At 48.3% G+C, this 19371-nt stretch overlaps 1 protein-coding gene across 2 annotated transcripts in view; it reads right to left on the bottom strand.

Annotated features, from left to right (window-relative positions):
* Positions 1-1469: 1469 nt before the first annotated feature.
* The window catches only part of DISP1 (dispatched RND transporter family member 1), a 53688-nt gene continuing 35786 nt past the window's right edge, over positions 1470-19371 (bottom strand). Inside the window, exons 4-8 of one of the 2 annotated variants that reach the window (XM_080823871.1) lie at positions 15303-15426; positions 14418-14545; positions 13593-13690; positions 11498-11595; positions 1470-5036 (exon numbers count right to left, since the gene is read on the bottom strand). In XM_080823871.1, the coding sequence (XP_080679997.1) occupies positions 1485-5036; positions 11498-11595; positions 13593-13690; positions 14418-14545; positions 15303-15426 (4000 nt within the window). In that variant the 3' untranslated portion in view covers positions 1470-1484. Of the gene's footprint in view, positions 5037-11497; positions 11596-13462; positions 13553-13592; positions 13691-14417; positions 14546-15302; positions 15427-19371 lie in introns of those variants that run through there. The other variant, XM_080823872.1, reaches the window with a different exon arrangement.

Here is a 19371-nt window from a genome sequence, read left to right as displayed (position 1 = left end):
GAGAACCGCTCGGTTCTCCCCTCAGGGCCTTCAGACAGGCAGGGGTTGTCCGGAGGCTCTCAGTCAGCGTCTGAACAGCTTAAAACCCTGCGGGGGAAGAGCAATGGAGGGAGCAGGGATGTCGTGGGAGGACGTCTCCAGGGATACTGCGTGGCAAGATTGGAGGTATGTGTTTTCGCTGCAGACAATGGAAGGACCAATGGGTAGAAAAGCCACAGGACAACAGATTGCAGTCAGCAAGGGAGTCAGGTAGTGAGTCTCTTGTCACCGAATAATGGAGAAGCCAGAAAGCTACTTAATAAAAATGTGGGTTGGAGTCAGGGAACCATAAGGTCCTTTCCAACTCCTGACAGCTTTCTTTAGGCCCTAGAATAATCGGATCCAATTTGGGAAACAAGTCTCAGAAAATAAGCAATATGGCTTTTGGAAAGAACGTTGTTATTAAAAACATTTCCAGGGGCGTCTGGGTGGCTCAATCGGTAAAGCATCTGCTTTCGGCTCAGATCATGATCTCAGGGTCCTGGGATCAAGTCCCATGTCTTGGCTCCCTGAGGGAGCCAGCTTCTCCCCTGCCTGACATTCCCCTGCTTGTGCTCTTTCTCTCTCTTTCTGTCAAATAGATAAATAAAAATCTTAAAACATTTCCACCCACTCTCTTGGGAGGACCAAAATAGAGGCAGCGTGGGAGGGACATGGGTGCAGTGGCACAAAGAGACCACCTGCCCTGTATCTCAGGCCCCAGACTGATGGGACGGCAGAGAGGGTGGAGCTTCATGGGGCACCCTCACTCTGGAAGCTTCCAGGGCCCACGGGCTGTCTCCCCCGTGCCTGTCCACGTGTGCCCGACCCCACCAAATGTGGCGCTGCTCCTCTCTGGGCATAACATATGTGAGGCGAGGACGGTGCACTCGCCTTCTGAGTGACCAGACGTAAGACCTGAATACTGTGCTTTTGGGTCAAAGTGAGTCACTGGCTTCACGAAAGTTCTACTCATGCAAACAGGCAGAAAGCACCACTAATATGCATGGCAATTAATATAAATTTTAGTGTGTAGTTCCTGGATCCCACCAAAGTGTCTCTATCACAATCAGTGTTTATCTTGGGCCATTGGAAGTTGGAATGTCTGCACCCCAGTCAGGGTATCAGGTGAGCAGGGCGGCCAGAGAGACCCCACGCTTCTGGAAGCTTCTGACTCTGCACCTGGGGCTCACTGCTACTGCACAGCAAAGACGCTGGCCAGCACTCAGCAAGCTGGGTATCAAGGTAAAAAAACACTTGTTCGAACGTTGTACTTTTTGAAAATATAAAATCCAATTATCAGCCAACACTCATGGGATATGTTTGTTGACTGTTCATACAGCATATGAAAATACCCCATGATTTTTAATGAAGTGAAGCCCAATCACTTTCCAAACTTCTGGATTTCACTTCCATTTCAAAGGAACAATTAAGAGGCACCAATTTAGAATTTAACACTGTATTTATTAGAGTGTTTTTATTAACAAACTTTCACTAGAAAGTTCTGAGTGTGTCAGTGCAGGGGGCACGCTGGCTTCACACTCCAACATCTGATGGCTTGCACACCCGCACGTCACCCGGACCCCTCGGCCACAGCTCTGGGCGTCGTTAGGGCAGCACCGGGTGTCCCCTGTGCAGTGGTTAAACACGGGTTTTGGTTCATTCTGATTTAAATATTCGGAGTCCTGTGACAGGAGGCATGGCTCAGCTTTCCTTTCTGCTTCATCTGCCGGACCCCCCGGACCCAAGCCCTTGTTCCTGGCCCCTCTGCTGCCCTCCACGTTCCTGAGGTCTCTGTCTCTGGAGAGTCCCCTTTGGCTGTTCTCGGGATCACAGCTGGGTTTTTGTAAAGACCCGGGGCTTCTGTGGACAAAGGATGGAGGCTCTGGGGTCTGTGGACCAGGCCCCTCTTTGCCCTGGACACCATGGGCACTGGCCTTGCCGACTTTCTCCTGGACCTGCATGTGCTGCACCGGGTGAATAAAGAGGCCTGTGGGCAGGGGGCTCTGCACTCCCAGCTGTCGGGCTCTGCCCTGCAGGCAGGGGCAGTGGCGGATGTGTGGGACAGCGCATACAAAGCCTTCGGGGGCTTTCTGCATGTGCACAAAGCTGCTGGTGGCAGCGCATCGGGGGCACAGGCCATCGCCTGCCTGTGCGCAAGCATGCAGGCTGGGGCTCAAGTGTCTGTAGGCGTTTGGGCAACGACACCGCTGATTCAGAGAGAAGAAGTGACACAGGGTGTGCTGCTCAAGAGCGGGTGGGAAGGAGACGGGGCTGGTTTCCTGTTTGGAGCTCGGACTGTAAGCGGCTTGCACAGGCAGCCCCAGACTCTTGGCCTGGCTGCTGAAAAACTCGGAGCAGATGTGGGTCTCCTCATAAGCTGCCTTATCAGATGTGGAGCAGCTGTGGGACGCCAGGGGCTCTAACTCGTAAAACTCCTGCTCCATGTCGGATTTCTGGGCCCTGGGGTCAAAGTGATAATCACTCACGGCACGCGCTTTGCTCTGTCCCTTGTCAGCAGGGGTCGAGGACAGGACGTGAGAGAATGCACTGCACTGCAGCTTCCTGGGCAGCGGAATCTGCCCACAGGTGCCCTGCGGCCCGAGGCAGCGGCACATGCACTGGAAAAAGAAGGTGGCAAAGGCCCAGCTGATGCACATGATGAGCATCATGAAGGTGCCCAGCTGGGTGTATGCCAGAACTGTGGATGGCATCATCATGGCCCCCGCCACAAAGGTGGTCAGCGCAGCCATAGCAATGGCAGAGCCCATGCGGCTCAGCGAGAAGATCACCTTCCCCTCCCGGTCGGCGTCTGGGGCCAGGCGGTAAGCGACCCCGTAGTGGACAGCAAAATCCACGGATAGGCCGACAGCCACTGAGATGATGACAGACTCCAGGACGTTCAGCTCCCAGCCCAGCAGGACAAGAGAGCCGACAGTGACGAATATGGTCCCGGCAATGGAGATGATGGCATACAGGCTAATGATGACATTCCAGGTGGTGAGCAGCATGACGCTGAAGGCCACAGCCACGGATAGCCCCATGGCAATGAGCGTGCCGTCGGAGAGGCTGTCCTGGAGGTCATAGAACTCCAGGTTGCTGACGAACCAGCCATTGCTGAGGCCCTCAGGGGCCGAGCTGAGCTCCCGGGAGATCCACGCGTCCACCTCCTTGTAGAACTGGTGCATCTTCTCATAGGCCAGTGTGAAGAGGTAGGTGCTCTGGAATTCCAGCACGACCGCCCGGATGGTATCGTTGACGTCGAACCGCGGCCCCGGGGTCTTGCTGTCCAGATGGTAGCCGGTACTTCTCTCCAGCTCCATTATGGCCCTCTTGATGCACAGCTCGAAGATCTCCTGCTTGTAGGGGAAGCTCCAGCGCCGGCAGCACAGGTACAGGGCAGGCTCATCGCAGTCCTGGTTCTCCATCCACTGCTTGAATGTCTCGATGAAGCAGCTGGTGAAGTCCTGCTCCTCCGTCTGGTAGAAGAAAGTCTGGTTTCTCAGCTTCTGACAGAAGTGCAGGATCCAGACCTGGGAAGCCGGGCTTGCGATGTTAAAGCTGCCATCCAGTGCCAGCTTCCCCTTACTCTTGGGGTTCAGGGGGTCTCCATTGTCTTCTGGGGACACGCCCCAGACCACGGTGATGGGCATGTGCAGCTCCTCCCCACGGTGGACACGCTCAAACATGAAGAGCTTCTTGTACTCGGCATCGTAGCGCTCAAAGGGATGGGAGGGCCTGAATAGCTGAAACTCGGACAGCTCCAGGGATGGCAGCTTCATCTTGGGGTTCACACACACAACATAGGCACCGCCCACGGTCAGGGCCAGGAACCACAGCAGCCAAAGGTAGCGGAACTTAATGACGATGCATGGCAACACCTTCTCAAAAAAAATGCGCGAGGCTTCTGAAATAGCTAACAGCGCCCTGTGGCATGTCCGGCGGGCCACTGTCCAGCAGCTCTTGCCCTCGAAAACCTGCTGCGGTGGCTTCTTAAAGCAGCTGAACATGTTGAGGAGGTAGCGCTCATGCAGGACAACGACGGCCGGGAGCCATGTGACCATCAGCACATAGTTCACCAGGATGGCAGTTCCCGCGTACACACCGAAGCAGCGGATGGCAGTGATGTTGCTTACGTAGTTGGCGTAGAAGGCGGCGGCTGTGGTGAAGCTGGTGACAAACATGGACAGTGCCGCGTGCTGCAGAGTGATGCGCACTGTCTCCGCAGTCGCTGCGTGCGGCCGGTCGAACTTGGTGTAGCTCCACACGTCACATAGGACAAACGCATCGTCTGCACCAATTCCAACCAGAATAACAAGCGCGGTGAGGTTCATGAAAGGGAAGAACTCGAAGTTGAACACCACACGGTAGAGGAAATAGGAGACGATGAGGGAGCTGATGACAGCGAACATGGTCATCAGTGTGATGAACAGGGACCTGGTGTAGGCACACATGACGAGGAGGACCAGCAGGACCGCGATGGCCGGGTAGGTGGTGTCCGTCAGCAGGTAGTCCTGGAACAGGCTGTGTTTGATGCCGAACTCGATGCCCGCCACAGTGGTAACACCGTCCGAGCCGTTCCAGTGCTCGAAGTTGTCCAGGTAGATGTCCATCATGCTCTCCCCCTTCTCTGTGGGAGAAAAGAGCATGCTGTACTTGAGAGGCGGCAAGGTGTGGCTGGCCGCCTGCACGGTCAGGAAGTCCTTGTCCACCAGGTAGTGCAGGATCTGGTAGACCGCATTGTACTTGGTGCATTTGCGAGGCACACCCGTGCACTTGAGCTGCCCCTTTCTCCTGGCGCCCGCGTCCCAGCAGTCGGGCTCCAGGGTGCCGTTGTGGTAGTGCTTGGCGCATGCGCGCACCAGCTTCAGGGTGTGAGACACGTCTCGCTCCACGATCTTCTGGCAGGACGACCTGTTGTTGAGGATGGCAATGTAGTTCCCCAGTGTCCAGCTGGGGCAGCAGGACGCGGCCGTGGTCCTCTGGCACAGGTCGCGGAACTGCGGGTGGGATCTAATCTGCAGAGAGAGACACGCGGAGACCAGCGTTTACAAACGCTTCACCCAGAGGCCTGAATTAAGGCGGCCTTGAGGGGCAGGTTAAATAGCTATCCTCCTAGTTAGGTGTCAGCTGGGAACAGGTGGCCGTCCCCCACAGCCTGCCCCACGCAGCACCTGCCGGGCGCTTCCCTCCAGACAGCAAACTGCTCAGTGTGCAGGGGACCCAGTGCTGGGTTGGTTTTAAGGAGGACACAGAAGTAGTAGCTCTTTAGGAAACAGGCCTTTTCCAAGTTACTTTAAAAGGCAATGAAAAGGACAGGCCATGGGCTCACGTATGGAAACTACAGGATTAATTTAAGAGAACGGTTGTCCAACTGATGGAGGAAACAAATTGGTGGCTTTGCCTAAAACTTCTGGTTATCGGCATGAAATTTTTGGTGACAGAGGTAATATATCTCAACCAACTTAGCTGGAAGCAAAGATGATATTCCCCCAGAAAGCTATCAGTGAGCCCCCAGGTGACATGCTGAGAACTAATGTCAGGGGTGCATGAGAGACCAGGGGTGAAACGGTTTCCTGAGAAATGAGCAGAACAGGGCAAGGTTCCTAAATTACAACAGTCTGCATATCTGTTTAACAAAATACTTAGGTAGGAGTTGATTTCTTCCACTTCCTTCAAAACTTATTGGAGCTGGCTGAAACTCTCTGGGTTTTGGTGACGTGGGATCTGCTGCGTGGTTGCTGTAGGACGGCTCTGGGTCTGGTGTGGATGGTGCCTTGCTTACAGCTGTTCCTGGAGGCCTTTCTTCTCTGGCTGCTCTTATTACAGCAAACTGAAAAATGACTCCAATGCCAAGGGTGGGGTTGCTGGAATTTGGCGGAGCCTTCACAATTCCGTACAAATCTGTAACTGTGACAGCGGCCCCCCTTTCCTGAGGCTGAGTTTAGGAACTACGTCCAGAGCTTTTCTGTAGAAGGCAACCACTCATTTCTATTTACCAAAGGCTGCTCCAGGGAGGAGACTCCAAAGTTCAGAAAGGGCGTGAGTGTGTTTCCTCTGCCAGGATTAAACTACTCTCTACCTTTATTAAAGCTGACTCTATCAATCATAGGGAGCATTGGCACAAATAGTCTTTGGAACTTAGAATGATCCCAGAACCCTGTTCCCCGTACCCCTTGAAGGCCTGGCCGTCAAGCTGCTTTGGTGGGACCAGTCCTGGGGGCAGGTACAGAGGACAAAACACTGCCCTTGTCAGAGCTGGGCGACCCACACGGGGGAGGGGAGTCATTATACTAGTCTACTTCTGCATACATTTAAAAATTTCCATAATAAAGCATTTTAAAAGGGCACGCTTTTGAAGGTAAAGACAAACGAGCCAAAAAGGTTATTATTCAAGTATACTAAAATGTTTACTTTAACAAAGGCTTAATTTTCAGCTCATTTCTAAAGAGCAATAATTGACATTCTATAACACAGGATGATTAATATTTAATTAAATTTAAAATAAATGTATTATATATTATTTAAAATAATTTATTTAATTCAAAATAAAATTAATAAAAATATTCACATATGCTAAGTCGGGGGAAACGGAACCACCTAATAATAAGTAACAGAAAACCCTGGGATAGCACCGTTCTGGGTTTTGTGGCAGATAACCAGTTCCCATCCCACAAAGAAGTATCACACAAGTCCCTGGAGTCAGTCTGGTGAGTGAGAAGAAAGGGGATACAGCCTCAGCACTGGACAGTCTCAGAAGGAAGAAAATGATCGCGTCTGTTACAAAGCCCGCCACCAGTTTCACACCTGTAGTTGCTTGAAGAACCAAATGTTAATGGTAAAGGGAACAGGGTTGCCAGCCAAAGCCTGGAAAGAAATGACTTCGAATAACTTTTTCAAATAGTAGCAGGGTTTGTATATGAGCATGACCAAAGATTAAAAAGTTAGACAAGATAAATGCAGACCAAAGGCATATCAAAACTAGAATCTAGTAAGCCATTGAGCGCCAGTCCTCCAGTTCGCAGGTATAGTTGGTTGATGTACAACCTTCCACATAGTCCTCGAGGACTCTGACAGGGTTAGAAACAAGGACAGAGAAAAGATGCTGTGACTGATACTTTTTACCCTGAGCTGGGTGTCAACACCCTGAATCTAATGGAAGGGAGCCCCAGAGACTGTCTAGGCTCTCATGGAGGAAAGCCCTGTATTCTCATCCATCCATCCACTCACCTATCATCCATCCATCCATCCATCCACCATCCACCTCTCCATCCACCCATCCACCATCCAACCATCCATCCATCCACCTATCCATCCATCCAGCATTCATCCCTCCATCCTTCCATCCTCACATCCATTCACCCATTCATCCATCCAAAAGAGAAAACAGAATTTACTGGGCACCTACACACAAAGAAGGGTAGGAGGGTACAGAGGTTCTTGCCCCGGAGCTGCTCACAGTGACAGAGAGAAATCGGGATTCGGTGTGGAAAGGAGCATACTGTATGTCAGGGTTCATGCGAACCTAAAGGGGGGGTGCCCAAGTCTTTGGGTGATGGGATGGCAACACCAGCCTAGGGTACGTGACCGGGGTGGTGAGATACTCCGGCATTTGTTACATCACGGGGCTGGAAGAGACTGTGAGCAGGCACATCCTCACACAAAAAGGTGTACTTTCTGCCATGTTGTTGCGAAAGAGATTTCACTGGAGTGATTTCAACATCTTTTAAGTTATCAAACTAAGAACAGCTAGTGGAAATAATTTCTTGTAGCTCATGAGAAAGTGACTGTTGCCATTCTAGTCAGTCATAGATTGGATGTTTTCGGGAACTGTCTTGCTGCTGTGGCTGTAACATGTCTGTGTACATACCTGTTGCCTGACCACAGCAGGGGTGAGGTTGATTTAGAAGCAGGGGGAAGCAAGAAAAGAGAGAAAAAGAAGAAACCAGCAGAGTTTTAAATGACACCTTAACTTTTAAAACTACTGGCAAAGTTGGCAAAAGTTGTAAAAGACCGAGAATGGAGTGAGAATAAAGAATGTGCCCTACCATGGGATCCCATCCACCCTCCTCTCACGTGGCAAACCCCTCTTGTACTAAAGTTCAAGGGACCCAGGGGCCCCCTAGCCCTCTTTATGAGACTGATGTGCTACCTACTGTGCTAATGAGGCACCTTCCCCAGCCCTCTTTAAAACAAGCATCAGAAGGCCCATTTTCTGGGGTCCACTAAGCTTCAGGGGGTCTCATGTGCCATAAAGCCTATGCAGTGAACAGGGTGGCAGGCACTAACTTTCAAATCTCCTCTTCAAAGCCGCTCCTCAAGTTCTAACTTCTATGAAGCGCAAAGACTGAGGAACAGGGAGAAGGGTTGCCAGCAGAGTCAAGATCTGAGAAACACACTCTGGCTACTGATGGAGGTCTGCTAGCACATCCCTGAGGAGGGAGATCTGGGGAGTTGGTTGAGCCTCCTGAGGACACAAGCATTCTCTGAGGAGGCACTCTGGAAACCAAAGCCCGTTGGAACCATGAACTGAAATGGACTCAGGTTGGAGCTCCATGTGCCGTAAACACAAGCAGGTGACAATGGCCACATCTGGCCCGAGACGCTGTGCCAATCACCAGCTGTAGGTAAGCTCCTCTGCTTGGTATCACTTGCTGTGTGTCCCATCTGCTGATGGTGGCTGACAGCCACGTGCTGGAGCGGGACAGAAGGAGATCAGGGGAGGGGAAGGGATGGGACGGGTGACCAGTAGCCTGGGGACACAGCTTGCTTGCGTCACCACCAGGCTAGACAGCACTCTGTAAAGGCTCTCGAGCTGGGAGACCCGAAATGGGTACAGTAATAATCTGCAGGCTGAACTGCTATGCATCAGTTGTCACTTAGAGTGTCACAGGACACATGAACTCCTTTGTCAGAAGGTTATCGCTGGGCACTCGCTGCAGAGGCCAAGACTGGAATAGAAAGGTGTGCAACTGGTAAAACAATATTGAACAAGTAAAATGATAACCTGGTCTGTGAGGCAGAATTCTGGGGCCATGACCCTCTGTTATTCATTTGTTGTTGTGGGTCTGTAACTGGCTTGACCATTCGGGCAGACATGTTTGGGGTCTGTTCCTCGACTTTTCAGAAGAGGACTGGGTACCCATCGTGTTCCTGCCAGGAATCACATGCTCAAACTCAGGGGCTTCGGTGCTGACTCTGAGTCCACAGAGGGAAATACTCAGACAAGGGGGCACACTGCTCCCTCCACAGTCCATACATTTGGCAAATGCGATCAAGTCAGACCATTGGGAAGCCACACACTTAGACTTCATTGTTTCAATTTCTTACAGAAATACCTCTTGCCATAAGTTCTCCTGTGACCAGCCTGAGACGCGGCTTAGAAATCAGCTCAGATTCATGACTGCACATCTCGTGAACATGCTGTTAACTAAGAACTTTGTGCATGACATCACATTTCTTCTGCAGGGGGGCACGGAGATGGCGCTCCCCCCTCCCCCCCCCCGTTAGGACAGGGAAGACCAGGCTTCTTCTAAAACTGCAGCTTGTTGCCCTCTTTGTGACTTTTGTCACTGACTGTGAATTCTACTTTGCTCCAGTGGCCAGGGAGGGAGGGGACAGGTGAGCAGCCACCACCAGTGCCCACCACTGTGGGCACGTATCGCTGCAAAGAAGTCACATGTGTGGCTTTACCTTTTCCTCCCATGGTTTTCCCTTCAATTTAGCCATTTTGCCTTCTCTGTAGTCCTTCCTGTGAGCCACCTACTTATGCTGATTTTTATCATCTGATAGCATCTGATACATATTCACAGGTGTACGAAATAATGTCCTGCTTCCATTCATGAAAGTGTCCACAAAGCGTCCACAGTGCTCACGGGCTTGAGAGTCTCTGGGTCCATGCAGAGCCCAGGGGCACTCATAGTCAGGCTGTTGCTCATTTGAGGCCACAGGACTCTAAATCCTTTTATTTGCTTGTGTTCTGAATGGAGAAGTCCATGCCAAGGTTAAGAGGTGGATGGGGATTTGAACCCAGCCTTCCTTGAGTCTCTTTCCTGCCATGCATCACGTGCAGAAGACAACCACCTCTTTTCCCTTGTCTTGTTGTATCCTATATGCTATTTTCCACTCAGAGGATCCTCAATTCACAGCACCATCACGAGGACTAAATGAAATAACCCCATCAAGTGTTTGAGACACACCCTGACAAATTCAAATTCAACAATACCCAACACCCAGCAGCTGCTAATCAGCTGTGTGGATCCCGCGGCCCAAGAGCCTTTGAGGGAGGGAAGGTCTAAAGGTCAACAGCAAAGGTAGGGAATCAAGGCCTAGAAGGTGTGGAATTCCTGAACTGTTCTGTTGAGTGTGGTCAGCATGTCACTGTCTTCACAGACTTGTGACAGCATCACAAGTGCCAAAGTCAGAGGCTGACTACGGGGAGGGGTGAGAATGCCGAGCAGGAAGTCCTGCAGATAAAAATTGACCAGTGGTTAAGAACCTCGGTTTGTGTGGAGAGGTTGGTGACTTTGGCCTGTTTGAACTGGGCAGAGAAAAGATGGTGCTCACGGAAAATCCTAATAGCTGGGCCGGCAGACAACACAGAGTCTTTCAGAATGAGGAATAAAGTCGGGAGGCCTGGGACCCAAGGGGGGAGCCCAGCCTGCTTCCCCAAGAAGCCCTGTGGCCAGCCCAGGGCCCTGCACCAGGGGACAGTCTAGCTCTCAGATGGGCATGTGATGACACTTCCTGCTATTAGTGAGTTTCCGCGTTAGAGTCACACTAGGCATACAACCAGCTCCTCTTCTGCCTGGTTCCTGAGCTTGGGTAGGTGCAGCAGTGACAGAAGACAGCAAGCTCTCCTGGGAGAATCCACCTCTCAGCACACGGAACTGACACCTCTTCCAGGCCTGGAGGCCGATGTCACAGTTTCTGGGGCTGACGTCTTCTGGTTCCAAAGACTGAGGACGGATGGCTTTTTGTTTTGAATCCTCTGTCTTCAAGATATTCAGAGTTCAGGACAATCTGGGCTGTATTCCTCATCATTTACAGAGACACCTACACCCCTGGATGTCTCCTTTCCCAGCCTGGGCCCTAAATCTGCCCCAGATACCCACTATTGCCACTCGTTGCTCACTGTGGAGCGGAGATGCTGACAGTAGCCTCAGGAGGAGACACGGCAACTAGCTTTGGAGAGACAGCACCCAAGAGAAGAAAAGACCAAGTCTGAGATGTGAGATGGGGCAGTGGCAAGGAAAGTGCTCTTCGCTGAAGAAGGTGGCAGGCATCAAAGATGGGGCCAGGTGGAGGTGGTCAGATCCTGGGGTCTACAAGTGTGTGAGCCGGCCTCAGGCGTGTGGTCCCCAGAAGTGAGGCCTAAGTAAGTACTGTCATTCCACAAGTCACTGGGGTCAGCAGGGAACAGACTGGCAAAAATATAACCTTATTTTTTCTCAACACATTTCAGTTTTTCTTTACATACCCTTGAATTATCTACATTGCACATTGATTTAATGGCAGGTAAATTCCATAGTGTCTCCCCTCCAGCTGAAGTAAATACTACTCTGGAATATCGGTCACCTGGTGACATGAAAAAGAAAAGAGAAAGGTTTATAATTGCCCATTTTTTTCATCAGATTCAGCATTCAGGAGCAACTCAGAGTGGGGAAGCAGTGGGACAAGTCATTAACAGCAGGGAGTCTTTCCTTGATAAATTCCAGGAGGAAAAAAAATAAAGCAATGCTATATTATTGTTCCTGCTCACAGCCTTTGTCTACTCAGGACATCTGAAAACTCATAGGCATTATATAACAGATCCATTTCTGATCAGATCAGACTGTGATTAGGAACAGTAATCTGTAAGAACTCTCAGCACAAAATTAACTGAATGCTTCCCTCTTAATTTTGAAACATGTCACCAGAATGGGGTGTAAAACACAAGAAGGATCCATTAGGGGATATCAAGAGTGGGTGTTCTCTTGGGCAGCTAACCAGGGAGGAAAGAGAGCAGGTAATCGTTTTAAAAGCACTAAAAACAGTCAACCGGATATCGAACGAGGGCCAGGGTTGCAGACAAATTCCACGTTCTGGCTGGGTCCATGGTCTCTCTGGGCCATCAGAGTCTAGAATAAATACTGTGATAATCACACTAACACAGGCTGGCTGTGGGACGGGCAAACCCAGCGCTGGGGTCAGAAGCTGTGGAACCAGGTCCTGCCTCGCCCCCGCTCTGGAGATGAGCAGCTCCTCTGAACCCTCGCCCCTTGTTTGAAAGCACATCTCTCTCAAAGAGGTGTGAGAACTAAAGGAAAAACAGCGGGTCAGTTAGTGCTGTTTCTGCTCCTTCTGCCATTAGAAGAACTTCATATGATAAAATAGAGTGAACTCACTTTCTGTTATCTAAGATGCCTAATAGTGATGACAAAGAAAACCAATCTGCAAATTTATGAATAAAGCTTTATTATGTGAGCTTTTACTCATGATTATGAAGTTTTCTTTTGTAAACCCTTTTCTTCATCAAATGCCCATTATTTATGTTGACTGATTTCAAAGAGTGAAATAAACCCATGCAAACAAAGGACAGAATTCTCCCTTATTTCCTACTTTCATCTCTCGGTTACTACACAGTGAAACAGACCCTCAGCTAGCTCTAGAAACATCAGGAGGTCCAGTAAGGTCCTCTAACGAGATAGGAAAATACACATTTTGGGTTTTCAACAACAATTTTAAAAAGCTGTATTAAAAAAAGCACTGGTATGAAGGTTCACTGATGGAGAGGCTGCAGGTCCTCACGCCTGCTCTCCATGGCTAAGCAGCCAGCTCTCCATGCACCGGTGTCCCTGAGGCTGTGCTCTATGCCACAGCAGATGCTGGTTAGTCAATCTGCTGCCAGTGTCTGGAGACCTAGCAATGCTACACTAAAATCTGGATTCCTGACCTTGGGAAAGTTCTTATACATCTGGGCCCTCATTCTTGCAAGGCCACATTCTGTGGAGCTAGGTGGCAGCAATTTGCGCTCCATAACATGATGTCACATCCCACTGCCTGATGCATTCACGTGACAGGCTGGCCCCTGAGGCACTCCAGCTGTGGGCCTCTGGACCGAATTCTGTTCATCTTTCTATCTCTAATGCCTAAGGCACAGAGAAGGCTATTATATATGCTTTCTGAATGAAAACAAAACTTAAGTATATTTCTGATAATACAGTAGACTATTTTAGAGTTTGATCCAAAAATATGTATTTGTTATCTATTTTAAAAAATAATTTAAAAAATAATTTAATAAAATAATTTTAAAAAATAATTTAATAAATTTAAATGATAAGAAATTTGGTGCAAGGTCAAGTTTTTTTTTATATTTTTTTATCTTCCTTAAAACTGAATCTAACTCAATACTCTCATTAATTTTTATTATAGGTAAATAACTTCAGATTAGTGGTTGACTGACCTTGAGAAGAAAACGAACAGCTAATATCTGTGTCAGTGCCCAGCATCTCCGCCCACCAGTCTTGATTTACTCATGCTCCATCCCGAGTATAAGGAGCCCCAAGGGGCTGTTCACCTAGGATGCCACTCACTCGGAACGTCGCAGAAAAAGCTGTCTTTGTGGAAGTTCCAGTCAACTTCTCTTTTCTCTCTTTCATAGTGATCATCTGACCATCTATCATCCCGATGGCTGAAATGGAACGACAATGTGATCTTCAATAAAGCACTTGTGACAGCACAGGGAATGTAGTCAACAATGTCATAATAGCATTGCACGGAGGCAGACAGAGGCGAGCACGGTGTAGGACGCGGGCTTGTTGAATTGCTCTTATATATCCAAAGCTAAACTATGTGTGTCAACCACAATACAATCATAAAAACATAAAAATAAATAAAGTACTAGTTTTTTAAGGCCAATAAGGATACCAGTAATGGTGTACCACAGCCGTGACCTAATTGAAATTAAAAGGATTGGGACACCTGGGTGGCTCAGTCATTAGGTGTCTGCCTTTGGCTCAGGTTGTGATCCCAGGGTCCTGCGAAAGAGTCTCGCATCGGGCTCCCCACTCAGCGGGAAGCCTGCTTCTCCCTCTCCCACTCCCCCTTCTTGTAATCCCTCTCTTACTGTCTCTCTCTCTGTGTCAAATAAATAAAATCTTTTAAAAAAAAAGAAATTAAAAGGATTAATATAAGCAACCAACATTAATTTTCTCACTACTGTAAAAGAAAAAAAAAACCCAAACCCTCCCTTTTTTTTACCTTAATACAACAAAATCTTAAAAGACAACAAAAATGTAAACCAATTCAGTGGCAAAGGATTTTGGGCCACACACTGGCATTTAATCATCTTGCTTAGGTAATCCTTAACAGCAGAATTTATCAAGTAATGTTTTGTGTAAAAATTAATAAACAATTACCTTTTGGCTTGTTCATCTGCATATTTAAAAGGATAATTTGCTAATGTTGCTTTGTATCCTGTATTTTTCACCATGTTATTCCATGTGACCAGTCTCTGGCCTATAGCAGTCCCTCTTGGCTCAAAACCCTAAGACAAAATATTACAAATTCCCATTAGTGCATTTCTCTTCAGGCTATGAATGGTTACAGCAGTTTGGGAAAGCAATGCTGGGGCAACACGTGGTTTTCAACAGAAACACAGACGCTCCTCGCAGCTGCCCCGGAAATGGACAGTACTGAGCAAGACAGTGGCCACTGTTCACCATGACCAGGCAGTTTGGTTCTCTGGTGTGTGACCCGTCTCAGCAAAGAGGAATAACCGTATCTGGAGCTTCTCTTCCAAAATCATACCTAAGCAATTAGCAAATACACACTTTGATGTTACAAAGAATTATGGTGTAATCGAATTATGACATGCACGTTACAGTGTTTTATGGGAACACTTACTTAAAAACAGACCCTGCTATCTCTTAGTAAAATTGAAATTCCTTTCACTTCTCAGGGGGGAGGGAAGAAAAAGAGACATTCAGTCTTAAAGACTTTATGAAAATACTTTTATGGAATGCAGATTCTCCATTTTATTGCTTTTTAGCTTAAATGTGGGAGCCAAGAAGCAAAATTTCCAGGTCTGTAATGGCGAGCAAGTTCCTTGACTTTTTAAGAACCTGAAAATAGGATGACAAGGGTTTACTTTTCAGAAAGAGAGCTGCATACACCTCCTGATGGCTTGAGAAGGTTTTAAAAGAAACGCAATACTAAATTACATAATGTTACACGTTTTAAAATACTGAATTTCTTGAGTCAACTGGGGGCTACAGCAATTTGATGGGCTGAATCGTCCTTACCAGCAGTGGATCAGAGAAGTCAGGAAGCTCGGGCACTAACACCCCAACCAAGGCGCAGACGACGATGAATACAGTGCACATACCCAGCACCACCACGGGCCAGTCAGCTATCAGGGACGAGTAGCTGCAAAGCAGAGAGGAGCACACAGGACGTCACTTAGAAGCAACAGAGGCTTTGCTGCTCGAGAGAGCAATGTGTTAAATCCTCCTTGTTCAGACCTAGTCCTGGAATTTATCAATCAAAGACACAGTGAGATGATAAGACAGACAGCATTTCACATCTACGTCTGTTCCTGGAGAGATCTCTAATCTACACCCTCACGTGGGGAGAGAACATACTGGAACCCAGGACTCATCCTCCTGCAGCCTCTTCTGGAACTTGTTTCACCATCCTTGTACTCTGGCAGTTCTCGGAGAACTCAGCCCACAAAGAGGCTCATGTGTCCATCTTCAGAATAACCAAACCAAACCCAAAACTTCCCACAAACCTGCCACTCTCCTTCCAGCTGGAACTATAACGAACATGTCAGCCTCAGTTCCAGGAGAGAGAGATACCTGTTTTCTGTATTCATTTAGTGTCATATCAGCACCTGGACCAGCACCTTTTGGAAGGCGCCCCATGAGTACCTGCCCCTCCCTTCACTCTCCAACCAACCTCAGCAGCTGGGTCTCGGTTTCCCCTCCCTGTCACCAACCCTGCCCCATGCCGGAGTCATTTCTTCCAGGCGTCCCTCCCTTCTGTAAGATCCTGGGTCTTACTGTAGTGACACATGCAGATCTTGATATGAGCTCTGTGCTGAACAGAAGTTGATGGAACAGAATTCTTCAAAAAATTCAAAAATGTATATTGTCAACTTTAGGTTTCTTGAATTTTTATTAGGGAAAAAAGAAGCATGTCACTTGTGGACAATTACTTTCAAATCCTTGACAATGTTAGGTCACTTGACTGCTATGATGGCTGTTTCTGGCTTACTCCTATGTATCTGGGTTATTTCTTCAAAGTCAGACCAGGGGTTTAAATGAAGCTGGAGGCTCTAAACGTCACTCAGAAAAGCTGCTGTTTGTCTCCAAGACAAGGTTGCTTGTGTTTCCATTCTGATCACGCAATACCACGGATCTGGCTTTCTGTGGGTATTGACTTCAAATGAAATTTTAACACGGAAATTAAAATACAGCATAATTCTGCTTTAAGGGAACACTCGCACAGGGATTTTTCAGTGTTGTTCTTCTCAAGGTCATCTCAGGAGCAGGAAGAATGATCACTTGCACTTACCAGTGGCTCCTACGTGTCACACATGTCACCTCACTTAATTCTCACAGCTTTTTGAGATGCGCTGCAGCACAGCTGGGATCTGTGCTCTGAGTCACGGAGCTGGGCCAGCATGCTGACTACTGTTGGCAACACCGGTCTGCACATGTGAAAGGGCCTGAGAGAGAAGATTGTAACAGGCCTCATCACAAGAAAACAAAATTCTCTACCTCTGTGTGATGGCAGATACAATGCAGACTTGCTGTGGTGAACGTTTCACAACGCATACAAATACTGAGTTGCCATGTGGGGCGCCTGAAGCTAACATAATGCTCTATGTCAGTTGTAGCTCAATAACAAAGTCACAAATAGGAACCCCAGTCATCTGGCTCTAGAGAGGGGCCTCCCAACCACCATGATATTGTCTCTTGCTCCAAACACGAGAGAAACAAAACACATCAGGACTAAGTCCACTTGCCACAAGAGTGTGCACCCCCAAATTCACATTTTACACTGAATATCTAAGCCACACTAACAGTTCATTTCATGATGCAAAACCACCGAGATCCATAGGCCCCCAAGTCTGAGCATTACTCACAAGCCTGCAAATTCTGAATTTAACAACTCACTCCGGAAAAATTATGCCAGATAAGATGGACGATCCTTGGAACATTATTCTGAATGTAATGAAAACATATAAATCACGGAGGCTGATTTGGCTTGTTCAAAGTTACACACTGTTTCCAGAACACGCCCAGTGCTGATAGTCTTCCCGGACTCTGTTTCCTTCTCCGCCAAATGCAAACTCAGGATGAAAGCAACCAGTGTGGAAGCAATCTAGTCCTTTGTCAACAGCACACTTGAGACTTTCTGTTCTTGGCTTCAGCCTTAACAAGAGTCCTTTACATTTTAGATCTTTAAAATATCAGCTCTGTGAAATGAAAATGGCCCCAGGCTTAGACAATTACTCCCTATACTTTGAATGGACCAATCTCCTTGCAAATGGACCATAAATTCTGCGTTCTTACCTACAAACACATTAACAACAGAGGGCACTGGGCTCGGAAGTGCTTCGTTTTCTCTCCGTGGGTCAATTTCCCCAGATGACTCCTTGTTTTGTGTTCTTGAAAAGTCTGCACACACACGCAACCTGAACACCCCCTTCAATTGTTGCTTTTCTTCCCTTGAGCACACTGGGGTTTGATTTTCCTGTCCTAGGCCATGTGTGTGCTTGGACTGCACATGGAAACTTCACGGCGTTAGTGATGGCCGTACGCTTCTTCCAAACCTGCTCCAACTCCAAAGGGCACTCCAACTCCCTCCTCCCGCAGCGCGTGTCTCACAGGCAAAACTCTCCTGAGATACTGTTCACACTTTTTGGAGTCACCCCACTGAGCACTGCGGGGGGACATCCACAGGGGTCTCTCCTCGATACCTCGTGACTGCTGCCTGCGCTGGATTATTGCTTAGCCATGGGGACCATGTGAGAAACACAAGTCACATGTACAATATGAAACCCAGACAATGTTGTAATACTAAGATAAAAATCTAATAAAGCAGGAAAACCAGAAAAGCAAAGGGAATTAAATATGGCCTATAAATGTCACCGTTACATTTTTCACTAATCCCACTCCTGATGAGCCTGGGTTCAAGGCCTGTATGGTACCTAAGTAAAAAGAATAAAGTATCTGTGCATTATGTTTCTGAGAAATGAACCTCATGTGTGGGAAAGATGTGTCAAAAGGCCCACTGCTTTGACTGTGATACCTCCTCCTGCTGTCACGTAGTCCTGTCCTGCTTGTGCCTACTCTCCTTCTGGAAACTTCCAGATGCTACCACAGAGTAACTGCAGATGCTGTAGGCCTCTGTACCTCAGCGTTTCCCAGCTGGTGACCGGGAGGAGCTCTCTGGGAGGCCCTGCAGGATGCTAAGTCCCAGAGAAGACACAGATCAGAGGCACTTGTCCCTTCTACAGGACAGGGACACGTGTTGCGGCTGAGCTGGGGATCCGTGCAGGCGTGCAGCCGGCTTCCTGGCTCAGGCTGTCACCCACATGGCAGTTTGCACAAGTATCCTCCCGCATGCTCAGAGATCCTGAAGTAACTGTCCCAACAAATTCATGAAGTGTCTTTCAGGGTTAACCTTTGCTTGGGGCCATGGTGTAGGGGCTGTTTCTAAATGGGCCATTTGTACCACAATGGGCCTCCACAGGGTATTTTCCTCTCTTAGCTCACAAAGCTGTTTTCCTCTGCCCTTCCTGGCCTCTCTAGAAACAGGCTCTCCTTTCTCCCTTCCCTCTGAGCAGAAATCAGGGCTTCACACAGTCTGAGTGCCCTGGACCCAGGCCCCCCTTCCCGACTGAATATCTAACCCATAACCCCTTGCAGCCCGGCTGCGCTCTCTCGAACCTGCCAAAACCAACAGACTAGTTCTCTTTTTGGTTTCTATTCGCCCTCAACTGAGCGGTATTTGACACTTCAGTTATTTAACACTTTCACGGTATTTAACACTTTCTTCCTGAAAATCTCTTTTTCCTTGTTTTTCTTTCCCCTTCTATTTCTCTTAACCATTCTTTATTTCTCTTGTCCCTTAAGGGCAAGCATTTCAAAATGTTATTAATCATACTTTTCCTAGTGACATCAGCTATCAATTTAGTGGGAGGACTGACTGAAGCTCGTGGAATTTCCCAGAAGAACACAGGATACAGAATTCTCTCTTTGTTTGGAAGTAACAAAGTCAATGCCGTTAGCGTCACAGAATAAGGGTGCAGGTGCCAAGGAGTAAAAACATGGCAGATGCAAATCTCACCGTTAAGGGATG

The sequence above is a fragment of the Martes martes genome (assembly GCF_963455335.1).
Source record: "Martes martes genome assembly, chromosome: 15".
NCBI lineage: Eukaryota > Metazoa > Chordata > Mammalia > Carnivora > Mustelidae > Martes > Martes martes.
Note: the sequence above shows the minus strand (reverse complement) of the source record. Positions and strands in the feature narration are given on the sequence as shown.